Here is a 26,709-nt window from a genome sequence, read left to right on the forward strand (position 1 = left end):
AAAAACTGGGAATCTCCTTCATCTGTGTCACCAGTTAATAAGAAAGCTGACTCCACATATCTTGTCCAGTCAGCACCAGGATTTCAGAAGCCTCAACTGGATCATCGCTCTGTTGTAGTTGAGTCTGCACAAAAGAAGGCCAAGCGCCTAAAACCACACTCTTCCACTCCCCCTATCAAGGACAACAAATTCCTAGATAGTGTGGGACGGAAAGTGTATCATGGGGCCATGTTGATATCTCGCATAGCTTCATACCAACTTTACATGACTCAATACAACAGAGCCATCCTTAAACAGATGCAGGACTACGCTGACACGTTACCGGACCAATACCAGCCACAGCTTCAAGCCCTTCTTCACAAAGGATTTGAGGCTGGGAAGCACGAGATCAGAACGGCCTACGATATCTTCGATGCTTCCACAAAAGTCTCAGCTACTGCCATCTCAGCCAGACGTTGGGCTTGGTTAAAGTCATCTAACCTTCGCCCAGAGGTCCAGGATCGTCTAGCCGATTTACCCTGCTTAGGGGACAATCTGTTTGGAGAACAGATTCAACAAATTGTGGCAGAATTGAAGGATCACCACGAGACGTTGAAGCAACTTTCGTCTGTTCCATCTGAGGTATCCTCCAAACCACCACCTAAGAAGGACTCTAAAAAGTCTTTCTTTCGGCCACGTCGTTATTATCCTCCGTCGGCTAGGCCTCGTCCGGCTCGATCCTCCACTAGACCTCAGCCACGCCAACCTCGAAAACAAAGACCTGCTGTGGCCCCACCTCCTGGGCCTGCGGCAGGCCTTTGACTTCCCGGTACGGAGCACATGCCACATCCCACTTCCCGACATCCCTGTGGGGGGTCGTCTGTGCCACTTTTTACAGCATTGGATACAGATTACCTCAGATCAGTGGGTGCTGGCAATTATCACACAGGGTTACCACCTCAACTTCATAACTCTTCCGGCAGACTCCCCGCCTCTTCAAGCATGGAGTCTATCCAGCCACTTGACTCAATTACAACAGGAAGTATTCCTTCTTTTGCAATCAAATGCTATAGAACCCGTCCCTCCCTCTCAACGAGGCAAGGGATTCTACTCCAGGTACTTCCTAATTCCAAAGAATTCAGGGGGGCTACGTCCCATTTTGGACCTTCGGGCCCTCAACAAGTACCTTCAAAAAGAAAAGTTCAAGATGGTAACCCTAGGTGCGCTACTCCCTCTGCTGCAAAGGGGGGATTGGCTGTGCTCCCTCGACCTAAAGGATGCTTATACCCACATTGCAATAACACAATCCCATCGCAAGTATCTGCGGTTTCTGGTAGGCCGCGACCATTATCAATACCGAGTACTACCTTTCGGTCTGGAATCTGCTCCACGAGTCTTCACCAAATGCCTCGTAGTGGTAGCAGCATTCCTCAGGAAGGAAGGTGTCCACGTCTACCCCTATCTGGACGATTGGCTAATCAGGGCCTCCACCCCTCAGATTGCCCACTCCTCCCTAAAATTGACAATCAACACACTCCTTTCCTTAGGGTTTCTTGTCAATTACGAGAAATCTTGCTTAGTCCCATCTCAAACCTTATCTTTCATTGGGGCAGACTTGGACACCTTACAGGCAAAGGCTTACCTTCCGCTGCAGCGGGTCCAAACTCTCATGTCCCTAGCTCGCCAGCTCCAGTCTCAGGACACGGCCACGGCTCGCCAATTCCTCATTCTCCTAGGACACATGGCATCCTCAGTTCAAGTCACTCCCATGACCCGACTAGCCATGAGAGTAACACAATGGACTCTGCGACACCAATGGATTCAAGCTTCTCAGTGCCTGTCCTCCATAGTCGCAGTTACACAAGCGCTTCGCCTGTCTTTAACCTGGTGGACGACTCAAATCAATCTCCTTCAGGGCTTACCTTTTCTCCTACCAGATCCACAAGTAATCCTGACCACCGACGCTTCCCACATCGGTTGGGGGACTCATGTGGATGATTTCCAAACCCAAGGGTTATGGTCACCAGAGGAAGCCGAACACCAGATAAATTTTTTTGAACTTCGAGCAATCCGTTACGCGCTCAGAGCGTTCAAAGATCGTCTTTCGAATCAGATAATCTTAATCCAGACAGACAACCAAGTGGCCATGTGGTACATAAACAAGCAGGGAGGCACAGGCTCTTTCCTTCTGTGTCAGGAAGCTGCGCAGATTTGGGCAGAAGCCCTCTCCCACTCCATGTACCTCAGGGCCACTTACCTGCCGGGAGTAGACAATGTATTGGCAGATCAGCTGAGCCGGGTCTTCCAACCACACGAGTGGTCACTCGATCCTCTGGTAGCGACCTCTCTATTTCACAAGTGGGGTTATCCCGACATAGATCTCTTTGCGTCCCCTCAGAACCACAAAGTAGACAATTACTGCTCTCTCATTCGGAGCCAGCACTCTCGGCCGAGGGATGCTTTCTCCCTCAAGTGGACATCAGGTCTGCTCTATGCATTCCCTCCACTTCCTCTTCTGTCAAGGACTCTCGTGAAGCTTCGCCAGGACGGAGGAACCATGATCCTGATAGCACCCCACTGGCCACGCCAGGTGTGGTTTCCCATTCTTCAGGATCTCTCCATCCGCAGGCACATCCCTCTGGGAACGGATCCGCATCTGCTCACTCAGAACGACTGATGCCTCCTCCATCCCAACCTCCAAGCCTTGTCCCTGACGGCATGGATGTTGAAAGGTTAGTCCTTCAGCCTTTTAACCTTTCGGATTCGGTTTCTCGTGTCCTGATAGCTTCACGAAAGCCCTCCACCAGAAGATCCTATTCGTTTAAATGGAAAAGGTACACATCTTGGTGCACTTCCCAGTCCCTTGATCCCCTTTCCTGTCCAATCTCTAAGTTCTTGGACTATTTATGGCATCTATCGGAATCGGGTCTTAAAACCTCTTCCATTAGGATGCATGTCAGTGCGATAGCCGCTTTCCATAAAGGCATACAGGGTGTCCCTATTTCAGTACAACCCCTGGTAACACGCTTTCTTAAAGGCTTGCTCCATCTGAAGCCACCCTTACGTCCTCCGGCCCCATCTTGGGACCTTAATCTGGTTCTTGGTCGGCTCATGAAACCACCTTTCGAACCTCTACACTCCTGTGAATTAAAGTATCTCACATGGAAGGTATTATTCCTTTTAGCTGTCACTTCAGCTCGCAGGGTTAGTGAGTTACAGGCCTTAGTCACCTATCCGCCTTACACTAAACTCCTGTAGGACCGGGCGGTACTCCGCACTCACCCTAAATTTTTACCTAAGGTAGTTTCTGAGTTTCATATTAATCAATCCATCATACTACCTATCTTTTTTCCCAGGCCCCACTCCAACTCCGGGGAACAGACTCTGCATACCCTAGACTGTAAACGGGCTCTAGCTTTTTATCTAGACCGTACAGTTTCTCACAGGAAGAGCACTCAATTATTCGTCTCTTTCCATCCTAACAAGTTAGGACAACCTGTGGGTAAGCAGGCTCTTTCCTCCTGGTTGGCGGACTGCATTTCTTTTTGCTATCAGCAAGCTGGCATTCCTTTTCAAGACCGTGTAAAAGCACACTCTGTGAGGGCCATGGCGACTTCGGTGGCACACCTTCGATCGGTGCCGCTTCCTGACATCTGCAAAGCTGCAACCTGGAGTTCTCTCCATACTTTTGCAGCCCACTATTGTTTGGACAAAGCTGGAAGACAGGACTCCATCTTCGGCCAATCTGTCTTGCGTAACCTTTTTCCAACATGATGTACCAACACCCTTCCACCTTCCCGGTAGGGTGCGGATGCCCTTACCAAATTCCACCCCAGTTGTTGTGCCTCTTGCACGTCGTTGGGTGCATTTGGTGCAAGTCGGGACATCCTCAGCTCGGTACTCACCCATTTGTGAGGACAACCATCCTGCTTGTCCTGTGAGAAAGCAAATGTTGCTTACCTGATGTAACAGGTGTTCTCACAGGACAGCAGGATGTTAGTCCTCACGAAACCCGCCCGCCACCCCGCGGTGTTGGGTTCGTTTTGTTTTTACTTTTTAGGCACTGCCTGTAGCTTTGAAAATCAGACTGGAGGGAGACCCCTGCTGGCTGCAGGGTCAGTGCCTTGCTGGGCATGCCCAGTAGGGGCCAGTCAAAGTTCTGTTTAAACTTTGACAGAAGTTTTCCGTGGTGGGCTCCATCCTCGATGTCACCCATTTGTGAGGACTAACATCCTGCTGTCCTGTGAGAACACCTGTTACATCAGGTAAGCAACATTTGCTATATCCAAGTCCTCCTCCACCATTAGGGCTTGCAGATCTGGGATTTTATTGCCCAGACTATGAGCATTTGTGCTAATAGCTTTCCAGTCTATCTCCCTCAGCTTTCTTCTCTTCTTGAACATTTTTTCTGCCTTATTTAGCAGATTTTTGTTAATTTCTCCACCCACTTCCTGGAGTTTATTGCAAGTACTTAACACTAATTTTCAAAGAGAAATTACCTGTTTTGTTTTTGTTTGAGAATTAGCATAGATAACAAGGTAACATACTAAAGGCACCCATGTACTTTATAACTATGTAGATTATTTGAAAATTAGCCCCATAAAGGTGAATTATTAAACTCCTGCATGGTCGTCCAAGTGCTCGCAGTTCCAGGCATGTGCACATCAATGCGCTGATTTTATAACATGCGTGCGTTGACGTGCACATGTTATAAAATCAGCTATCCACGCTCACATGTGTGCCCGATTTTATATTGGCGCACGCATGTGAGCGCGAATGCCGACTCACACATGCAAGGGGGGAATTTTAGTACATGCGCAGTGACAGACTAGGCCTTTCCCCATTTCCCTCCCAGTCCGGTCCAATAAAGGAGCTGAATGGGAGGGGACTTCTTAAACCCCCTATCTAACCTGCCTCCCTTTTCCCTTATCTTCCCTGATCCCTGAAACTCCTCTTTTTTTTTTTTTTTGTTTTTATACTTATCTGCTCTCTGGAGCAGAAGTAGGTTGCACAGGCCGGCCAGCTGCTGGTGTGCACTTCAGTGGGTCAGCGCCCAATAGTGGTGAACCGACTCGCGCATGCCCCATTCAGACCCTGCCCCAACCCCGCCCCCTTTTCAGCATGCCAATTTTCGTTGCCTACCGGGGAGGTATGTGCATGGCCTGGCCATGCGTGTATCTCCTGGTTTTTATGCATGACTGCCATTTAAAATTAGTCCAATAGTGAAGATCTAACATAACTAAATGATAGCATGTTATATCTGCTGGGATGTTACTGCTTTACTATATGAACCTCCAATATGATTTGTTTTAATCTATACTTTCCTATCTATTTGTCAGTGACTTTCATTTTTCATTTCATTTATTAAAATTTATTAATCGCCTAACACTTAACAAGGCCTAGGCGATATACAAGGGTACATACATAATAAAAACAAAATAAAATACAAACAACAGATTTCAGCTTCACAGAAACCAAGCCGCAAAATACCAAATATTAATGGTACATTTACTATTTTAGACATAAGAGCATATTCCAAAAATTGAATATTCAATTAATAAATCGTCATATATCTTTTAATGAGCAGATTAAGAACATTCATGCAGCCTCATTTGTCATTGAACGCACGATGAAGCAGATATTCCTTAAATGCCGTTTTAAATTTTTTAACATCTTCTAAAGATCTGAGGTCAAAAGGAAGAAGGTTCCATTGAATGGGTGCCGCAATGGAGAAAGAAGTCTCCCTAGTACAGGATAAACGGGCATGGCGAATTGAGGGAATCTCTAGCAAATTAAATTGTGAAGATCTCAAACATCTAACTGGATTATAAATCCGTAACAGTACATTAAACCAAAAGGTAGAATCTGACGCACGAAGCTTGTACACTAACATGCCTATTTTGAACACTATACGTTCATTCACTGGTAACCAGTTAAGTCTACATAGGGTTGGCGAGGTCTTTTCAAAGCGCTTTGTGTGAGAAACCAGCCTGGCAGCTGAGTTTAGCAAAAGTTGTACTGATTGAATTAAACACTTCGGTAAACCAATATATAACCCATTACAGTAGTCAATGTGCGGAAAAATAATGGCACGAACAACCATCAAAAACTCTTTGTCATACAACAAATGACGAAGGCCTCTTAACAGCCGAAGTTTAAAGAAGCCTGTTTTAATCAGCAATTTTATTTGAGGTTTAAAAGATAAGGTAGAGTCAATCATGATGCCTAGACTCTTGATAGGTTTAGTAAGAGAAAATGAGAAATTGTCTATTGAGATAGTGTCCTGTAAAGGTTCGGAATGAGGTCGATGAATTAACAACATTGTGGTCTTACCAGTATTTAGCAACAACTTATTGTGCTTCAACCATCGCTTAATAGTATCCAAACACAAGAATAAAGAATTCACTGTTTCCTGCCATGAATTTTGAACTTTTATATAAAACTGAATGTCATCAGCATAGATCTTATACCCATCTGAGATGGTAGCTAGCAATTTGGTAATGGGGGCGAGATATATATTAAACAACATTGCCGAAAGGGCTGAACCCTATGGCACCCCAACCTTCACCTGCTGAGACAAAGAACAAGAGTTATTAAATCGAATGACTTGAGAACGCTCAGACAGGTAACTCTCAAACCAATCAAGTACTGTTCCTGAAATACCACATTCCCGAAGACGAAAAAGTAAAATTTGATGATCGATGGAATCAAAAGCAGAGGTGATGTCAAGTGAAACTAAAAGAAACTGTTGACCATTATCAAGACTTCGTTTGATAGAGTCGACCATTGAGATCAGGAGTAATTCAGTACTAAGACCACGGCGAAAGCCGAATTGATGAGGGCTCAAAATTTCATTCTTCTCTAAGAAATCCGTTAATTGCTTATGAGATTCCATTTCATTTTAAGAGATCATCCTTTCTGTCTGCCCCTCATGCTCTCATTTTTAGATAGTGTATGTGTATGTATATATATATATATATATATATATATATATATATATATATATTTGTTTTCATTTCATTTGGATTCTGTATCACTTTCAGAGATATGACAGAGGTGGTACACATCAAAGACCGAAAGGAGGTAATTCATGAAATGAAATTCTCCCCAGATGGATCCTATCTTGCTGTGGGTTCTAACGATGGCCTAGTAGATGTGTATGCAGTTGCCCAGCGTTACAAGAAAATTGGGGAATGCAGCAAGTCTTCTAGTTTTATTACTCATCTTGATTGGTCCGTGGACAGCAAATTCCTGCAAACCAATGATGGTTCTGGAGAAAGGCTGTTCTACAAGATGCCATGTAAGTGCAGAGCATGCTAATGTGCATATGTTAAATATTCAGTGATTTCTGATACTTTTCAATAGGACAAGGCAGCAGTAACAAAATTCCAACTTAGAAACAAAAATATTTGTTTTCTATTCTAGTTTTGTCTTTTTCAGAGTCCCAGCTCTCAACTGCTTTCTCTCAGATTACAACTTGTTCTTTGTCTATTGCTGATATGGAAGTGCATCACCTTGTATTACTGAAACTTAGCTAATGATATTTAGAAATTAATACAATTGGATTTTAGTAGCTTGAAATATTGAAATACCTAGAAGAATGTTGCTAGATGGGATTTTATTTTCAAATGTACATAGTGTTGCCAACATAACTTTCATACATTCAAACATTTACTTAGATTCATCAAGCCGCGATGTATTCTCGCAGGAGGGTTCCCAATATCGCAGGGGGATGTCACCATGATAGTGGGGCCCCTCCCCCGAAAACATTTTGTGACTCAATTGTGCATTCTTTTGTGTCACAGCTGCAACACAAAAGAATGCTGCGGGCGGTCCTTTAAGATGATGGTGGCCTCAACCTCATGGGACTGCCATCATCTTAAAGGCTGCTGGCCACCCAAAAAATAAACCATGACCAAATAGGGGAGTTGAGCAGGAGTCATTGCTGACCCCAGTTTTAATCCGGGGCTTCTGGTTGAGGCGGCCCTTACTATCCCAAAATAAAAATACAGTTTAAAGTATGTGCGTGGCAGGCCCCCTCCAGTGTCCAAGCACCCTGCCCCCCTGGCCCCCATGATAGACAATCCCTCTCCCCTCCAGCCCCCCCAATGGACAATCCCCTGGTCACCCAATAGACAGTCCCCTACTCCCCTCGGTGGACATTTTGGAAAATACTGATTGGGATGGGTGCGAGAATGCACCTGACCCTGATGGAGGATTAATGCTAAGATAAGGGAATATCTGGAGGGGGGAGGGGGGCTTGTCCATTGTGGGGGTGGGGATTGTACATGGGGGGAGGCCAGGGCCACTGCCGTGCATAGACTAAATGTTGTTTTTATTTTGGGGGAGTTGGGGCCACCTCGACCAGCAGCCCTGTGTTGAAATGGGGGTCAGCAATGATTCCTGCTCAACTTCCCTGATGGCTGCAGTTTGTTTCTTTTTTTTTCCTTGCCACTTTAAATATGTGATGGGAGCCTCGGGACCCATGTTAGGGACCCGGGTCTAATGCCGCATATCTAACGCTTACCAAGGAGGTGTCATTTTATTACGGCTGACTACCTTCTCAGTCGGCCACGATAAAATATTGCATCGAATTGTCTAGTAATGACCACCTTTGTATGCCTTTGCATTATTCATGCATTCAAATTGTATGCAAAGTAGGTCATTGTAATAGAGGAGGATATCTGGGCAGGGACTTGCAAAATGTCACATATATCATGTGATATAACACACGTTAGATTCCTAGCGCGATTTGATGAATGACCCAGTAAACCTTTTATATTCAGGAATTTTGGTGTTATGGTTTTCCTAATTTTAAATTATAATATGATTTTAAAACCATGTGGGTTTAAAAAAAATTGTAAAGGGTAAATTCCTCAAAATATGTTTGGGGTAAATATTCAAATATGAACGTCTAAGTAAGTTAGCCGGATAAAACTTATCCGGCTAACTTACACGGGATATTCTGCAGCACAGCTATGTTGCTGAATATCTCCAAATAAATCACTAGTTAGCTGGATAAGTTTTATCTGACTAACATTAAACCTACTATTGAGAAGATATAACTTATCCGGTAAGTAGTTATCTGGCTAAGTGGTGGCTGCTGAATGAGACTGGATATTCAGTCACCTCCACTTAGCCAGATAAGTCCCTACTTATCCGGCTAAGTAGCGCTAAATATTGACCTCTTTATATTTAAGGTATATATGAATGTAATGTGCTATGAAGTACTGAAAAGCAGGAGATACCCAATAACTTTATTTTATTTATTTTAATTTTGTTGTATTTTTTATGAATGTATTTCTGTAGCCCACCTAGAACAGGAAATAGTTGCATGATATGTTTTAAAAATAAATAAATATTAATTGGTTATATTCATGTTTATTATAAATGATTGTTCTTTTTATTGTCTGCATGAACACTAAGAACAAATGAGTGAACAGGACCTAAAATTGAGTAATCTAAAATATCAAATACATAGTAACTGACATACGGGCCGATACAGTAAAAGTTGCGGGAGAGCCGGCCAGCACCCACTCTCCTGACGCGTGCGATTCAGTATCGGCCCATATGCAAATTAGGGCCCGTGGTAAAAGGAGGCGCTAGGGCCACTAGCGCATCCCTAGCACCTCCTTTTGGACCGGAGCGGCGGCTGTCAGCGGGTTTGACAGCCAATGCTCAATTTTACCGGCGTTGGTTCTCAAACCCGCTGACAGCCACGGGTTTGGATAACGGATACCGACAAAATTGAGCGTCCGTCTTCCAACCCGCGGGCAGATTTTTAATTTTTTTTTTTTTTAATTTTTGGGGCCTCTGACTTAATATCGCTATGATATTAAGTCGGAAGGTGTACAGAAAAGCAGTTTCTTCTGCTTTTCTGTACACTTTCCCGGTGCCGGCCGAAATTAACGCCTGCGTTTGGCAGGCGTTAATTTCTGAAAGTAAAATATGTGGCTTGGCTGCACATTTTACTTTCTGTATTGTGCAGGAATGACTAATAGGCCCATTAACATGCATTTGCATGTTACGGGCGCTATTAGTTTTGGGGGGGTTGGCAGCGCGTTTTCCATGCGCTATTACCCCTTACTATATAAGGGGTAAAAATAGTGCATCGAAAACGCGCAGCCAAACGGGGGCTAAAAGTGCGCTCAGCCTGAGCGCACTTTACTGCATTGGCCCGTTAGGGAGTGCTTTACCTATAGAAATGACCTGTTACAAAATTGCCTGCCCAATATACAGGTAAACTTACAGTACATGTGTATAGCCTACATGTTTATAAGTTTACCTGCATTGAGCAAAGGTGTTCCCGGGGGCAGGATTGTGGAGGGGCTTGCATTTATGTACATATTTTTGCATTTTCAAAAGTGTGCATATAAATTTTCATGAATACATTTTGTACACAAATTAGGTGTAATTGTGTGCAGGTAGTTTTGATGGGATAATTTTCAAGTATGCACATGCTTTCCTTCTGAAAATTGGTATAACTTGTGTGCCAATTTATTTTAAACTTATGTGGGCTGTTACAAATTACCCCCTAAATGGTTTCAGCTGGGAAACATCTAACCAACAAAGAGGAGATCAAAGGGATTCACTGGGCCTCCTGGAGCTGTGTGATAGGGCCTGAAGTGAGTGGAATTTGGCCAAAGTACACTGACATTACAGATATCAACTCTGTAGATGCCAATTACAGTAGCACAGTACTGGTGACTGGAGATGATTATGGCTTGGTTAAATTATTCCGGTTTCCTTGTCTAAAGAAAGGTAAGACATTTTAGTTTTACTTTGACTATTCAATTAGATTTAGTTTAGTTTGCACTGAGGGATAGATTTTCAAACTTGCGCAAGCGCGTCCACGTGCGAGCCCTATCGGGCGTGCACACATGGACATGGGATTTTATAACATGCACGCGCAAGTTATAAAATCAAGGGTCGGCGCCCACAAGGGGGTGCAAAATTGTGCACCTTGCGCGCGCCGAGCCCGCGCTGAGCCGCACTGCCTTCCCCCGTTCCCTCCCAGGCTGCTCTGAAATCGGAGCAACCTCGGAGGGAACTTCCCTACCTCCCCCGCCCTTTCCCCCTTTCTTTTTCTTTGTTTTTCTTCTGTTTTAAAACTTACTTCAGCCCTGGGGCTGAAGTAAGTTGTGAGCGCCGGCCAACTGCCGGCACGCGATCCCTGGCACAGCGGCAAATGGCCATTGTGCTGGGAGCCTCTGACCCCGCCCCAGACCTCCCCTCCCCGCACCTTTTTGCAAGCCCTGGGACTTACACGCATCCCGGGGCTTTACGTGCGTCGCCAGGCCCGGCACATGTAACCTTTTGAAAATCTGCCCCTAAATATTATACTATAATAGTTCAGAAGTATATGCTAGCAGAGATTGTTGAGGAAACTTACAAATATTTATATTTGTAAACCTTCATTTTTACCCCTAAATAATTTGTAAAATATAAAATTATACTGTGTGATAACATAAATGTGTTCTTTTATCCCTGCATCAAGAGCTGATGTTTTATCAGTAACACAGTAGAAATTAAACCAGATCTTGTTAAAGCATAGTCACATACTGTAAATAGCATTAATCTGCATCTCAATATGTGAATAGAATACCTATGAACAGCATGACTGAACTGTAAGAATTCTAATGGGGTGGATTTGCAAGGCATATCTGTATTCTGCTTTTAAGTTAGTAAAATAAATTTTAATATACTCATCTAGCTTTTGTTGACAAATTATTTATTAATTCAATTTTATTTTTGTTTGTTTGTTTTAATGTAGGAGCTAAATATCGAAAATATGTTGGCCACTCAGCACATGTCACTAATGTCCGCTGGTCTCACGATTTTCAGTGGGTGCTGACCACAGGAGGTGCTGATCATTCTATTTTCCAGTGGAAATTCATTCCAGAAGATATGACCCATGCTGACTTTGAAACAGCAGCTCAGGGTATAATTGGTAATTGATTTTTAGAAATATAACTGTAAGGTATAGCACAACACACTTATGATGATACTTGTTGTTTGTGCTGGTTTGAGAGTATTAGTAACCTCTGGTTACAGCCTCAATGAAGGCACAAACATAGATCATGTGATCTTTATCACTTGGAATGCCCAGAGCTTTCTAGTAAAAGCTTGCAGCTATGTAATGGTAGAGGGCTTGTGCGACACCATATCAATACTCAGTTTTTATTATATTCATCGTCCAAGAAGGAGAGTCCCAGTACCTGTTTTGTTTTTATGGGGGAAGAACTGAACTCTACCTTTCCATCAGTTTTTCTTTAGCTTTTTCTTTCATAATTTTTCTAGCTTTGCAGTTTTTGACTACTTTGAAGTTTACTGCTTTTTTTCACCAAAATTGCAACAACTACTCCACGCTGATAACTGAAGGCACTTCTGTTCATTGATTTGTGTTAAGCTAGGCTTATGGCCCAGTTAGGATGTTTTTTTCTCACAGGACAAGCAGGATGGTAGTTCTCACATATGGGTGAAATCACAGGATGGAGCCCAATCACAGAACACTTTTGTCAAAGTTTCTAGAACTTTGGCACCTACTGGGCATGCCCAGCATGGCACTAAACCTGCAGCCAGCAGGGGTCCCTCTTCAGTCTTCTTTTTTCTGTGCAGCAGTAGCCACGTGGGTTAAGGAGCTCCACAGATATTCCAGACAGGAATTTTCCTCACTGAATTACTAAAAACTTTCATACCCCACAAGGGTCCCTCCTTCGAATTTTTGACTCCTCGGTACTCCGGTAAGTGTTTTACCCGGTTTACATCGATTCCCGTCGAGTTTGGCCCTCGCGGCCTACTGGCCGTCGACCTTATTGCAGCTAAATTTTTCAAAGGCCATGGCGTCGGGGTTCCGTCGGTGCCCGGACTGTACTCGTACTATGTCCATTACAGACCCGCATAAAGTCTGTGTAATGTGTCTCGAGTTCGAGCATGATGTCCTGACTTGCACCAAACATGCCTTAATGACTCCAAAAGGTCGCAAGGCCAGAATGGAGAAAATGGAACTTCTCTTCCGTTCTCAAACTCCGACGCCATCTATTCCATCGACGTCGTCTGAACCAGCACCGTCCACTTCACGGCAGTATCGGCCACCGGCCGGTGACCGTCCGGTGTCGACGACTTCTCGGCCTTCAACTACCGCTACTTCCCCTCAGGACTGAGGGGATCATAGAGAGAAACATCGGCATCGATACCGCAAGTCTCGGACCATCGAGGAAGGAAAATCTTCGATCTCGCCATCGTCTGAGCCGCTATTGAAGAAACCCCGTCCAGAAAGGGCACCGACCCTTTCTGCGACCGGGTCACCGAGGCAACCCTCACCCGGACGAGTATCGGGAGCCACGACTCCGCCTTTAACGGTGGTCCCTCCGGCTATGCCTCTGCCTCCTTCTTCCCTTCCGGAGCTGGGGCTGCTTGCTCTAGGTCTCCGTTAAGAACTGGACCGGATGGTTCAGGAGGCCATCGATAAGGCGATGCACAGACTTCAAGTTCCCCCGCCACCGAAACCGGTGCCAATTGTGGAACCGACCACCGATCCGATTCCGGCAGAACTGGCACTTCTGCTCTTGAAGATGGAAGTGCTTATAGTCGCTTTTCCACCGATGGATCCTGGGTCACCGATGGCTCGATGCCTTCCTCGCTTACCCTGTCATCGGGAGGGGAAATACCATTCCGCGTTCCTCCATCGGGAGTTCTTCCGATGCCTCAACCATCAATGCCGATCCACCCATCAGTGCCACCGATCCATCCATCGATGCCCTCGATGCCTTCATCGGTGCCCCCAGCACTTCCCTCGATGCCTTCGGAACCTAGACCGGGACTTTCAGGAATACCATCATCCCATCCTTCTCAGGCTCCTAGGTGGGCAGGTACTGATCCCTATGACACCTGGACCGACGATTCTTCTCAAGACACTGATGACTTGCCATCGCCACCTTCTCCTACTGAAAGCAGGAAGCGTTCTCCTCCAGAGGACCTATCCTTCATAAATTTTGTGGAGGAAATGTCTGAATTGGTTCCCTTCTAATTGCAGACTGAACAAGACGGCAGGCATCAAATGATGAAGCTGTTACAATTCCTGGATGCTCCCAAGGAAATAACCTCCATCCCTATTCACCAAGTTCTTTTGGATCTCCTCAAAAAGAACTGGGAACACCCTGGTTCTGTTGCTCCAGTCAACAGAAAAGCTGATACCACTTATTTGGTCCAGTCAGCCCCAGGATTCCAGAAACCTCAGCTGGATCACCAATCTGTGGTTGTAGAATCTGCCCAAAAAAGGGCAAAAAGATCAAAACCCCACTCTTCCTTTCCCCCAGGTAAGCAACAGAAATTCCTGGATGCCATTGGCCGGCGTGTCTTCCAGGGATCGATGCTTATCTCTCAGATCGCCTCCTACCAGCTGAATATGACCCAGTACAACAGGGTCTTATTCAAGCAGATACAGGACTTTGCAGAGTCCCTGCCTCAGCAATTCCAAGAACAACTTCTAACCCTAGTACACAAGGGTTGTGAGGCAGGGAAGCATGAAATAAGATCTTCTTATGATATCTTTGACACCGCTTCCAGGGTATCTGCAACTGCTATTTCGGCAAGAAGATGGGCCTGCCTTAAGTCTTCGGACTTGCGCCCTGAAGTACAAGACAGATTATCTGATCTGCCCTGCATAGGAGACAATCTGTTTGGGGAACAGATTCAGCGCTCGGTGGCGGAACTCAAGGACTATCATGAGACCCTTCGCCAGCTCTCTCTGATGCCCTCTGAGTATTCCTCCAAACAGCCTTTCAGGAAGGATACTAAAAGGTCATTCTTCCGTCCAAAGAAGTCCTATCCACCACAGTCTAGGACTCATTCCATGAGACCTTTCCGAAAGGCCCAGTCTCGTGAACCTCGTAAACAAAAGCTGCAAGCAGCTTCTCAGCCGGGCCCTGCTTCCGGTTTTTGACTCCTGCATAGAGAGCAGCAGCCAGTTTCCACTGCCTCACATACCAGTGGGAGGTCGATTGTGCCATTTCAACAGCAGGTGGCATACAATCACCTCAGACCTGTGGGTCCTTACCATAATCTCTCAAGGTTATCGCCTGAACTTTCTCTCCATTCCACCGGACTCCCCACCTCTACCGGCGTGGAGAACATCTGACCACTCACGAGTCCTGGAGCAGGAGGTCTCCCTCCTCCTCCAGTCCAGAGAAATAGAACCAGTACCTTACTCTCAACAAGGCCTAGGATTCTATTCCCAGTACTTTCTAATCTCCAAATATTCGGGAGGCGTTTGTCCAATTCTGGACCTACGTGCCCTCAACAAGTACCTCCAACGAGAACAGTTCAAGATGGTAACCTTGGGTTCCCTCCTTCCTCTTCTGCAAAGAGGAGACTGGCTCTGCTTTCTCGATCTCCAAGATGCGTACACGCACATTGCGATAAATCCATCTCATCGCAGGCTCCTGACATTTCTAGTAGGCCCCAAGCACTATCAATATCAAGTGCTCCCATTCGGCCTGGCATCTGCACCACGAGTCTTCACCAAGTGCCCCGTAGTAGTAGCAGCCTTCCTAAGGACTCAAGGTATTCACGTCTACCCCTATCTAGACGATTGGTTGATCAGGGTTCCAACTCAGCAAGCTGTTCTGTCATCCCTACGTCTTACTTTACACACTCTGACTTCGCTAGGATTTCTCGTCATCTACGCAAAATCCTGCTTAGTCCCATCTCAAACTTTATCATTCATAGGGGCAGACTTGGACACCTTGCAGGCAAAGGCATTTCTGCCTCGACAGCGAGCTCTAACTCTCATCTCTTTCACACAGCAGCTACAGTCTCAGCGCCGCACGCCTGCACGCCACTTCCTCATCCTACTGGGACACATGGCGTCCTCAGTACAGGTTACCCCAATGGCCCGCTTGGCCATGAGAGTCATGCAGTGGACACTAAGGTCACAATGGACTCAGTCCGTCCAACCTTTATCAACCACTGTCCACATCACCGACTCACTCCGTCAATCTCTAGCCTGGTGGAAAAATCAGATCAATCTCCTCCAAGGCCTGCCCTTCCAGGCTCCAGACCCTCAAATAGTTCTCACCACCGATGCTTCCAACCTTGGCTGGGGAGCCCATGTGGCCCATTTGCAAACACAAGGAACTTGGTCTTCAGAGGAAGCCAAACACCAAATCAGTTTCCTGGAGCTTCGAGCAATCAGGGTATTTCAGGATTGCCTTTCCAATCAAGTCATCCTGTATCAGACGGAGAACCAGGTGGCCATGTGGTACATCAACAAACAGGAAGGGACGGGCTCCTTCCTACTGTGTCAGGAAGCTGCGCAGATATGGGCGGAGGCCCTCTCACACTCGATGTACCTCAGGGCCACCTATTTGCCGGGAGTGGACAATGTGTTGGCGGACAACCTAAGTCGCGCTTTCCATCCGCACGAGTGGTCCCTCAACCCCTCAGTAGCAGATGCAATATTCCAACGTTGTGGTCATCCTTGCGTAGACCTCTTTGCGTCACCTCATAACCGCAAGGTAGAGAACTTTTGCGCTCTCACTCGCAGCCAACACTCACAGCCAAGAGATGCGTTCTCCCTCTCATAGGCAACCTGTCTCCTATATGCATTCCCTCCACTTCCACTTCTCTCAAAGACTCTTGTGAAGTTACGTCAGGACAAAGGATGCATGATCCTGATAGCACCTCACTGGCCTCACCAAGTGTGGTATCTAGTACTTCAGGATCTCTCCATTCGCAGGCACATTCCCTTGGGAATGGACCCGATTCTGATCACTCAGAACGGCGGGTGCCTACGCCACCCCAATCTGCAAGCTTTGTCCCTGATGGCCTGGATGTTGAAAGGTTAATTCTTCAGCCACTTAACCTTTCGGAGCCAGTTTCCCGTGTCCTGATTCTCGTGGAAGGCTTCCGTGAAGCAAAGTCTTACAAAATATACAAAGTATACAAATGGAACAGGTTTAAGTCATGGTGTTCTTCTCAATCCCTTGATTCCTTTACCTGTTCCACCACGAAGTTTCTGGACCATCTCTGACACTTGTCAGAATCAGGTCTAAAAACTTCCTCCATCAGAATGCATGTCAGTGCGGTGGCCGCCTTCCATAAAGGTGTCAGGGATGTTCCTATTTCAGTAGAACCCCTCGTAACACATTTTCTGAAAGGCATGCTTCACCTCAAGCCTCCACTACGCTCTCCGGCCCCTTCTTGGGACCTCAATCTGGTTTTGGGTCGGCTCATGAAACCACCATTTGAGCCTCTCCAATCCTGTGATCTTCCCTATCTCACATGGAAAGTGATTTTTCTTTTGGCAATCATATCTGCTTGCAGAGTTAGTGAGTTACAGGCCCTAGTTACCTATCCGCCTTATACTAAACTTCTGCAGGACCGGGCAGTACTCCGCACTCACCCTAAGTTCTTACCTAAGGTAGTATCGGAGTTTCACATTAATCAATCCATTATACTACCTACCTTCTTTCCTAGGCCTCACTCCAATCCTGGAGAACAGGCTCTGCATACCCTTGACTGCAAACGGGCTCTAGCCATCTATCTAGACTGTACAGCTGCCCACAGGAAAGGCACTCAATTGTTTGTCTCTTTCCATTCCATCGAATTGGGGCAGCCTGTGGGTAAGCAGACTCTCTCCTCCTTGTTCGCAGACTGCATATCTTTTTGCTATCAGCAAGCAGGCATTCCGTTTCAAGACCGTGTTAAAGCACACTCTTTGAGGGCCATGGCGACTTCAGTAGCGCACCTACGCTCGGTGCCGCTTTCTGACATTTGCAGGGCTGCTACCTGGAGTTCTCTCCATACCTTTACAGCCCATTATTGCTTAGACAAGGCCGGAAGACTAGATTCCATCTTCGGCCAGTCTGATTGGCGAAACCTTTTTACAACTTGATGTACCAACACCTTTCTGCCTGCCCTTTAGGGTTCAGGATGCCCGTTACCAAATTCCACCCCACTCCTTTTGCCTATTGCACATCTTGGGTACATTCGGTGCATTTCTCGAACATCCTCAGCTCGGTACTCACCCATATGTGAGGACTACCATCCTGCTTGTCCTGTGAGAAAGCAAATGTTGCTTACCTATAACAGGTGTTCTCACAGGACAGCGCCATTTTGCAATATGCCCGGCGCCATTTTGCAAAATGGCGCCGGCCGTACGGCAACACGATTCAAGTGCAGGAGGTCGTTCCCGGACCCCCGCTGGACTTTTGGCAAGTCTTATAGGGGCCAGGAGGCCCCCCCAAGCTGGCCAAAAGTCCCTGGGGTCCAGCGGGGGTCCGGGAGCGATCTCCTACGCTTGTGACGTCGGGGATAGGAACCAAAATGGCGCCGGCGCTACCTTTGCTCTGTCATATAACAGGGCAAAGGTAGCGCCGGCACCATTTTCTATCAATGCACCCGTAGCCTGAGAGTGGAAGATCACAACAGGACCCCCCCACTGGACCCCAGGTAATTTAACACATTTGGGGGGAGTTCGGGAGGGTGGGGGATTTATTTTAAAGGGTCGGGGTGGGTTTTAGGGATGTTTTAGTGTGCCGGTTTTCCCGCCCTCCCCGATTTACGATTTACACGATATTTACAAAAACAAAACCGCCACGATTCGATTCCCTCCCCCCCCCAGCCGAAATCGATCATTAAGACGATCGATCACACGATACACATCTCTACCATATATGAGAATACTGTACTCTTAAATTAATCTTTAGGTATGAGAAAAAATAATAAAGGAGGGATAACTGCTATTTGTTGACTTTTATCAGTGTGCCGGAGTTCTCTTTCTTGTCCGCTAGTATTCCTTACTCCCCACTCTCCTTGTGAAAAGCTTTTTTGAAGAGCCATGTTTTTAAACTTTTTTTAAAAGAGTTTTAGATCTTTCATTAGTCTAATTTCGAGTGGTAGTGTGTTCCATAATATTGGACCGGCTAGGGATAGTGCTCTCTCTCTTACTTGCGTCAGTTTTGCTGTCTTTACAGAGGGAATGGTTAGTAGAGCTTTATTGGCTGATCTTAGATTTCTCTGGGGGACATGTAGTCATAGTGCAGTGTTTAGCCAGTCAGTATTTTCCTCATAGATTAGTTTGTGGATTGTGCATAGTGTTTTAAATTGCACTCTTTGTTCAATTGGCAGCCAGTGTAATTCAGCGAGTGTTTGAGTGATGTGATCTCTTCTGCTTTTTCCAGTTAGAATTCTGGCTGCAGAGTTCTGTAAGATTTGTAGTGGTCTTAGTGTTGTATATGGTAATCCAAGGAAGAGTGTGTTACAATAGTCTGTGCTCGCGAAAATAAGTGCTTGAAGAACGGTTCTAAAGTTCGCTTGGGTTAATAGGGGTTTTAGCCTTCTAAGCACCATAAGTTTGGCATAAACTTCCCTAACTTTCAATGATATGTGTTGCTTAAGATTGAGTTCATTGTCAATTATTACACCTAGGTTTCTGGCTTTTTCGCTTAGTTCCACTATCTGATCCTTTTTAAGTTTGATGGGATTCTGTATTAATTCAGTGGTTTTTCTTTCAAGGTGTATGAATTCTGTCTTTTCAATATTAATTACCAGTTCCATTTGGCTTAATAGTTGTTTTATTATATCTAGGTACAACATTGCTAAGTTTAGTGTTTTTTCAATTGTTTCCTCTACTGGTAGGATTAGCTGAATGTCGTCAGCGTATATGAAATGTATGATACCTAGTCCTGCCAAGAGGTGGCATAGAGGCAGCATGTAGATATTAAATAGAGTTGCCGAAAGTGCTGACCCCTGTGGGACCCCAGTCATTAGCTTGATTTTGTCTGATATTGTGTTTTTTATCTGTTTCTGAAAAAATCTATTGTGTAGGTAGGAGCGGAACCACTCAATTGTTTTGTTTTGTAGTCCTATTTCTTCAAGCCTTTTTATTAGTAAGCTGTGATTTACTGTGTCAAATGCTGCTGACAGGTCTAGTAATATCATAATGTAGTGTTTTCCGCTGTCAAACCCCCGTAGTACATTATCTGTTAGTGAGATTAGTACTGTTTCAGTGCTATAGTGTTTTCTGAAGCCGTGTTGTGAGGGGTAAAGTATGTTATTGTTGTCTAGATGTTCTGCCAGTTGCTTTTGTACTGTTTTTTCTATTAATTTAGCAAGCATGGGTAAGTTTGAAACAGGTCTATAGTTACTTAAGACATTTGGGTCACTGTTCTTTTTCTTCAGTATTGGTTTAATTATTGCACCTTTAAGAGAGTTTGGCATTAGTCCTTCACTAAGTGATAGGTTAATTATTTTTGCTATAGTATAGGAGGTTATATCAGCTAGTTTTTTGATGTCCATGGTGGGAATGGTGTCAATCTTATGTGGAGCGGGGTTCAAATTTTTTATCATGGATTCCACTTCTCTCTGGGATACCTCGTCAAATGTGTCCCATGGTGTTACATATGTGAGGACTAACATCCTGGTGTCCTGTGAGAACATCTGTTACAGGTAAGCAACATTTGCTTTCCTCCTCTTTGTCATTTCTCTGGAAAAAAAAAGTGTTTGACTTTATCTGTCATCTGATTTGTTTAAATATTTTTCCTTTTATGACTGATCAGCCATTTTAAAGTGGATTACCTTCAGGTATAGTAGGTATTTCCTTGTCCCCAGAGGGCTTACAATGTAAGGGTCTCATTTACTATAAGCATTTTTCCCATACACATATAACGGGAGAAAAGCCTTAGTAAATCAGGCCCTTAGTTTGTACATGAGGCAATGGAGGGTAAAGTGGCTTACTGCTGGATGGAGATATCTATAAAATAGAATAGTGATTTCAAAAGCTGTTTCTATATGCATCTTCAATATGTCTATCACTGACCATCATGAAATGTTCTCTAGATGCCTCAAAAAAAAAAAGGTGCAATATCTCCGGTCATGACATCTATGCAAAGATGTCACTTCAAGCGATTTGGGACTGATAGAAGAGGTTTCAGAGCTAACTTGTCAATCTGTATAAATCCAGCTTATAGCTAGCCCCAAAGTCCGAACGTAAGATGCAGGAATCATTATTAAAAACAAAAATAAACACACATATTAACTTATGCAACTCATCAGCTTTAAGACTTTTCACAATCTAGGACAATCATGTCATCTAGCTATCGGTACCATAACATTGTGTTTACTAACTATATGAGCATAAAGCTTAATATAATCATTTACCAATATAAAATATACCATTTACCAATATAAAATTTACAATTTTTTTTTAAGATTTTGAAAAAAAATTGTAAATGTAGACAAATTCAATAATTTTTTTACATTTGTTATCTTTTCTATGATTCATTTAAAATAAGGAGACTGAAATAAGGAATTTTTAAAAATACATTCTGCTCTCTTTTCAGAAATGCTTTTCCCAGTGTGCACCTCTAGGAAATAGATTTTTAAAAAACAGACTTACATTAAAATAAACATAATTAAGAAAGCAGCTGGATTAGTATAATGATTGTGCAGCACTTAAAATGGAAAAGGAATGTATATCTGATATCCTTGTACCTCTTTTTAAACTTAAGTAAATATTGTGTCACATTAGGATATATGAAAATATTTGTGGTGAAAAAAGTGAAAGCTATCGTCTTTATAGAAAAATTTGCAAAAAAAATCTACCTCCATAAATTGTTTTCATCATAGAATTGAATGATAATGTTTTTGGCAAAAAGGGTAAAAAAAATGGCTACATTGGCAATCTACCCATGTAAAAAAATAATAGTCAAACAGTGTAGAACTCTTACATTTCATCATTTCTATAATTCATGTGAAAATTAAAGTTTATAGGAAATAATTTTGTGAATATTTATATTTTGCAGAATTTTGTGAAATGAAAATTATACTTTTCAAATCATTTTATCTTATACTGCCCTTCAGCATATATACTTAATTAACAACTTATGTTCTTAGATCACTCTATTTCTCTGTTTGTTTGTTTTATACAGAAGGTTGCATTGATTCATACAGTGAAGAATCCGATTCTGAGTTATCTGATGTGCCAGAGCTGGACTCCGATATAGAGCAAGAAACACAAATCAGTTATGATCGCCAGGTCAGTAAGAAGCTTTATATGATGCAAAATGCAATATTTTATTTGTAATTAAGTGCAATGTTGTTAAGAAAAATACAAAATCTAAATTCAAAATCTAAAGGCACTGATTTCCAATATCAAACCAAAAATATTGTAATATAGGTTTCTGCCCAGTGTGTCTTAAGAATGAGAGGACATAAAAAGAGAGAAAGCAAAAATCAAAGTGAAAAGGTATAAATAAACCCACTTTGAGACCCTAGCAAAAAACCAATTCTGAGATTTGCAAAAGTCCAAAATCTGAGTGAAATCTGTTGAATTAATTACAAGGACCTTTAGATTTGAGCTGATATTTCTATTCTCTCGTAAGATAACTATCCTTAAGAAATATAACAAGCTATTGTGGATCCCCCAAAATACGCAACAGATTCTATATTTTTGATGAATACCTCATAGCCCTAGTATTTATAACTTCCTTTTTAAACATAAAAATCTTTCTTTTGGGGGCAATGTCTCCAAATGTGTTTATTTTGCACATACTTTGACAGGAATTACCTAATTCGTACACTAGGGTATATATTTGGAATTAGCTCAATCTCTCAAGTTTACTGCTAATACTCTTTTTAATACTTGCAAACTGCCAAAGAGCACTTCCTTCTAAAGTTTGTAGGGTGTCATATCTATAGGCAATATATCAAGGTGTGCTTGAAAGTTGTTCTTAATCAGACCAGTGACACACAATATAATTGAGACTATTTCTGTATCTTTCTGCCACATTTTCTTGGTCTCTGATTGCATCTCTTGGTACTTAAGGATCTTCTCTTTCTCCATACAATCCACAAAATATTTGCTCAGTACTGAGACCTCTATCAGCAATGCAGTTTTTGTGTTTTTTCTCTTTTACCACAATATCCTGTTTTCTAGCATCAAGATTCATATTGTTTCAAATGGGAATGTCCTAGATCAGTGGTTCTCAACCTTTTTTCTGTCGGGACACACCTGACAGATGGTTCTCACATGCGTGACACACTGACCCATGATCGTCACAGGGCTAGATGTAAATGTACAGTTTGCATCCACGGGAACCCCCCTGATCCACAATAATGGATGTAAAGCAGAATTATGACATTCCCCGTTCAACTCACTCTACGAAAAAGATATTCTGGTTCTGGTGTCATCTCAGTAACAGCAACTCAAACTCCTTCTACTTTCAGGCTCAATAGCCCTACTTATGAAAAGACAGCAGTTTACCACCAATGCATGTCCTCTTGAGAAAACGCAACAAATAAGACTGATAAAACACTTACATGCTAGTAAAATATCTCTGTAACAGACACAGAACCGACCTAACATACTCCCAGGATCTGTAGTAATGCACATAAACTAATCCACACACAGTTACACCTGTATTATGGAATACACTCAAACAGGAGCAACTCCATCTATGAAAAGGCAACACTACAAATATTAAATCAGGCCCTAAAAACCAATACACCTCTTATTAGGAAAACAGAACTAGCAAGCAGCTATAGATCCCCACACAGAAATAATTGTAAAACTATACTAATAAGCAGAATAAATGTTTCACAACAACTATGAACAGAATAACATCCAACAATTAAAAACTCATAAAAACTATTAAAAATTCTCCAAACACCAATAAAATATTTCAAAAAAAGCAGACACATCACATAATATTAAATAATTAAAATAGCAGTCAATCAAGAAAAATAAACTTAAAAAGCCACCTTTACTTACCCCCTCCAGCAGCTTTCCTACTCCTCTTCCATGCAGGCTGTAGCACACACCAGAAGCAGCAGTAGTGGCTAAGCTCTATACTCATGGTCCTCTTCCTTAGGGCCCATGTCTCTCACACACACACACACCATACCAGTCATGCCCCCAAGGCCAGTTTATGTCTCTCACACACCAGTCATCTCCCAGTCTTTGACAAACACACCAGTCACCTTCCTGAACAGTTTCTCTCATGCCATACACACACACACAGGCTTCCCACTCCCGTGTTCCACTTACATATATGGGCTTCTCACTCTCACAATCACTTTCTCTTTCTCACATACACTCACCAGTCTCTCACTCCCATGCTTGTTCTCTCCACATGCACAGGCTTCTCATTCCCATAATCACTTTCTTTCTCTCCCACATACACACACACCAGTCACCTGATCTCTCTCATGCATACACACACAGGCTTCCCACTCCCATGTTCTCTTTCAGATATACAGGCTTCTCATTCCCATGCTGTATCTCACACACTCCCAGCTTTCTCACTCCCATGCTCACTCTTCACATGTACAGGCTTCTTATTCCCATAATCACTTTCTTTCTCTCTCACACATACATGCAAACACACACCAGTCACCTGATCTCTCTCATGCATATACACACACACATAGGCTTCCCACTCTCATGTTCTCTTTCAGATATACAGGCTTCTCACTCCCATGCTGTGTCTCACACACACACAGGTTTCTCACTCCCATGCCCACTCTTCACCTGCACAGGCTTCTCATTCCCATAATCACTTTCTCTCTCTCTCTCTCACACACACCCGTCACCTGATCTCTCTCATGCATACACACACAACAGGCTTCCCACTTCCATGTTCTGTCTTACATACACAGGCTTCTCCCTCCCATGCTGTGTCTCACACACACCCAGGTTCTCACTCCCATGCTCACTCTCTTCACATGCACAGGCTTCTCATTCCCATAATCACTTCTCTGTTACACACACACCACACACCCAGTCTCTCTCCTCATTTCAGGCTCGCTCTTCCACGTGCACAGGCCTTCTCATCCCTGAATCACTTCTCTCTCTCACATTCACATACACACCAGTCACACACCGTCACCTTACCAACCAGTCTCTCTCATATACATGCACACACACAGGCTTTCCCACTCCCCATGCTCTTCTCTCACATAATCAGGCTTCTCACTCCCATGCTTTCTTTCACATACACCCCCCACAACACCCGGCTTCGTACTCCCATGCTTTCCTCACATACCCAGATTTCCTCAACTTCCATGCTTTCTCACTCTCTCTCTCGTCTCTCTCCTTCTCGTCATCTCTCTCTCTCTCACACACACACACATCCCTGACTGTCTCACCACTCTTACATACACATCAGTCATCTCCTTGAGCAGTCACTTTCATTGTCTCTCACATATACCACATACATCAGCTCTCTGACCAGTTTCTCTCAATCACACACACATGCGCTGATCAAATACATTCTCTCACTTACACACAGGCTCTCAATCACACACACATTCTCTCACTTACACACAGGCTGGCTGGCTGCTTCTCTCTCTTTCTGTCACTCACTTCCTCTCCCCCCCCCAGCACAAACGGTAGCTGCTCCTCCAGCCCCCGCAGGCCAAGAAGGAAGACATTCCATCGATCGCGGGAGGCTCATGCTGCTCTCTCCTTTCCCTTCCGCTTTCTCCCCCAGAGCAGGAAGATCAGCTGCCTCTCCTGCTGCCACCGGACTCCTGCTATCTTCGGGGCGTCCGAACTTTCCTGTCGGGGGGGGGGGGTAGCGGAAGCGCAGCGCACAACGTCCGCTTCCTCCCTCCCCCCCCCCCCAAGCAGGAAGATCGGCGGACCATACGGCCTGACCCCCCGAAGATAGCAGGAGGCCGGTGGCAGCAGGAGAGGCAGCTGTCTTCCTGCTTTGGGGGAGAAAGCGGAAGCTGTGCGCGACGCTTCCGCTCCCCCACCCCAAGCAGGAAGATCGACGGACCATACGGCCCGACGCCCGAAGATAGCAGGAGAACGGGTGGCAGCAGGAGAGGCAGCTGATCTTCCTGCATTGGGGGGAGGAAGCGGAAGCTGCACGCGGCGCTTCCACTCCCCCCCGAACAGGAAGACCGGTTGGCCATACGGCCGCAGCAGCGCTTCCCCATGTGTGCCGTGATGGCGCGCGAGGCGTGGGTTCTCTTGCAGCACGGCCTTTCTTCTTCCCATGCACCACTTCCTGTTCCGGGGGGGGGGGGGGGGGGAAATGCAGGCGCGGGAAGAAGAAAAGGCCAGCCGCGGATGCCACAGCTTTTTTTTTTTTTTGCACCGCTGCCGTTCCCGCTGGGCTTGAACGTGCTGATAGCCCGGCGGCAACGGCAGCAGGGAAGAACGAGCAGCGGGAGGGACCGGGAGCCACGCGACACACCTGCCGGTGCTTGGCGACACACTAGTGTGTCGCTACGCACCGGTTGAGAACCGCTGTCCTAGATGATCACAACTTCCTTGTTATCTTCAATTCTGTTATGGTTATGGTCCCATGTTTCTGTACAGTGCGGTTATGTTTGATTACACAGTTGCTAAATGGATAAGTTATGCCTTCTTTTGGACTTTTCTGTATACATGCCTTCTGACATCAGCGCATTACATCCAGCATGAGATGCGTAACTGTTTCCAGTTCTGTTTACAGTAATCTGCAATTGTCTGTTTTATCATTTTTTTTCTATACTGGCTGTGAACCATCTTGTTCATAGTCCACTGTCTTTCACAGTAATTATCAATCTCTCATCTTTGTTTAAATTCACTTCTCCTTAGCCACAACTATGTCAAATTTTGGTCGATGCAGGGTGTCTGAAGTATTTCCTATTGTATTTGTGCTTCTGCCAGTTACCTTTTCTTGTTTGTTGGTCTGATTCTTTAAGAGTTTTTTCTTTTGTTTTGAAAATTCTGCT

At 44.5% G+C, this 26,709-nt stretch overlaps 1 protein-coding gene across 1 annotated transcript in view; it reads left to right on the forward strand.

Annotated features, from left to right (window-relative positions):
• EML6 (EMAP like 6) overlaps positions 1-26,709 on the forward strand; it is an 815,949-nt gene that overhangs the window by 266,604 nt on the left and 522,636 nt on the right. Inside the window, exons 9-12 of the mRNA XM_029593447.1 lie at positions 7,023-7,279; positions 10,528-10,740; positions 11,753-11,929; positions 21,912-22,018. Coding sequence (XP_029449307.1) covers positions 7,023-7,279; positions 10,528-10,740; positions 11,753-11,929; positions 21,912-22,018 — 754 coding nt within the window. The remainder of the gene's footprint in view (positions 1-7,022; positions 7,280-10,527; positions 10,741-11,752; positions 11,930-21,911; positions 22,019-26,709) is intronic.

This window comes from Rhinatrema bivittatum, chromosome 3 (genome assembly GCF_901001135.1).
Source record: "Rhinatrema bivittatum chromosome 3, aRhiBiv1.1, whole genome shotgun sequence".
NCBI classification, from domain to species: Eukaryota; Metazoa; Chordata; class Amphibia; order Gymnophiona; family Rhinatrematidae; genus Rhinatrema; species Rhinatrema bivittatum.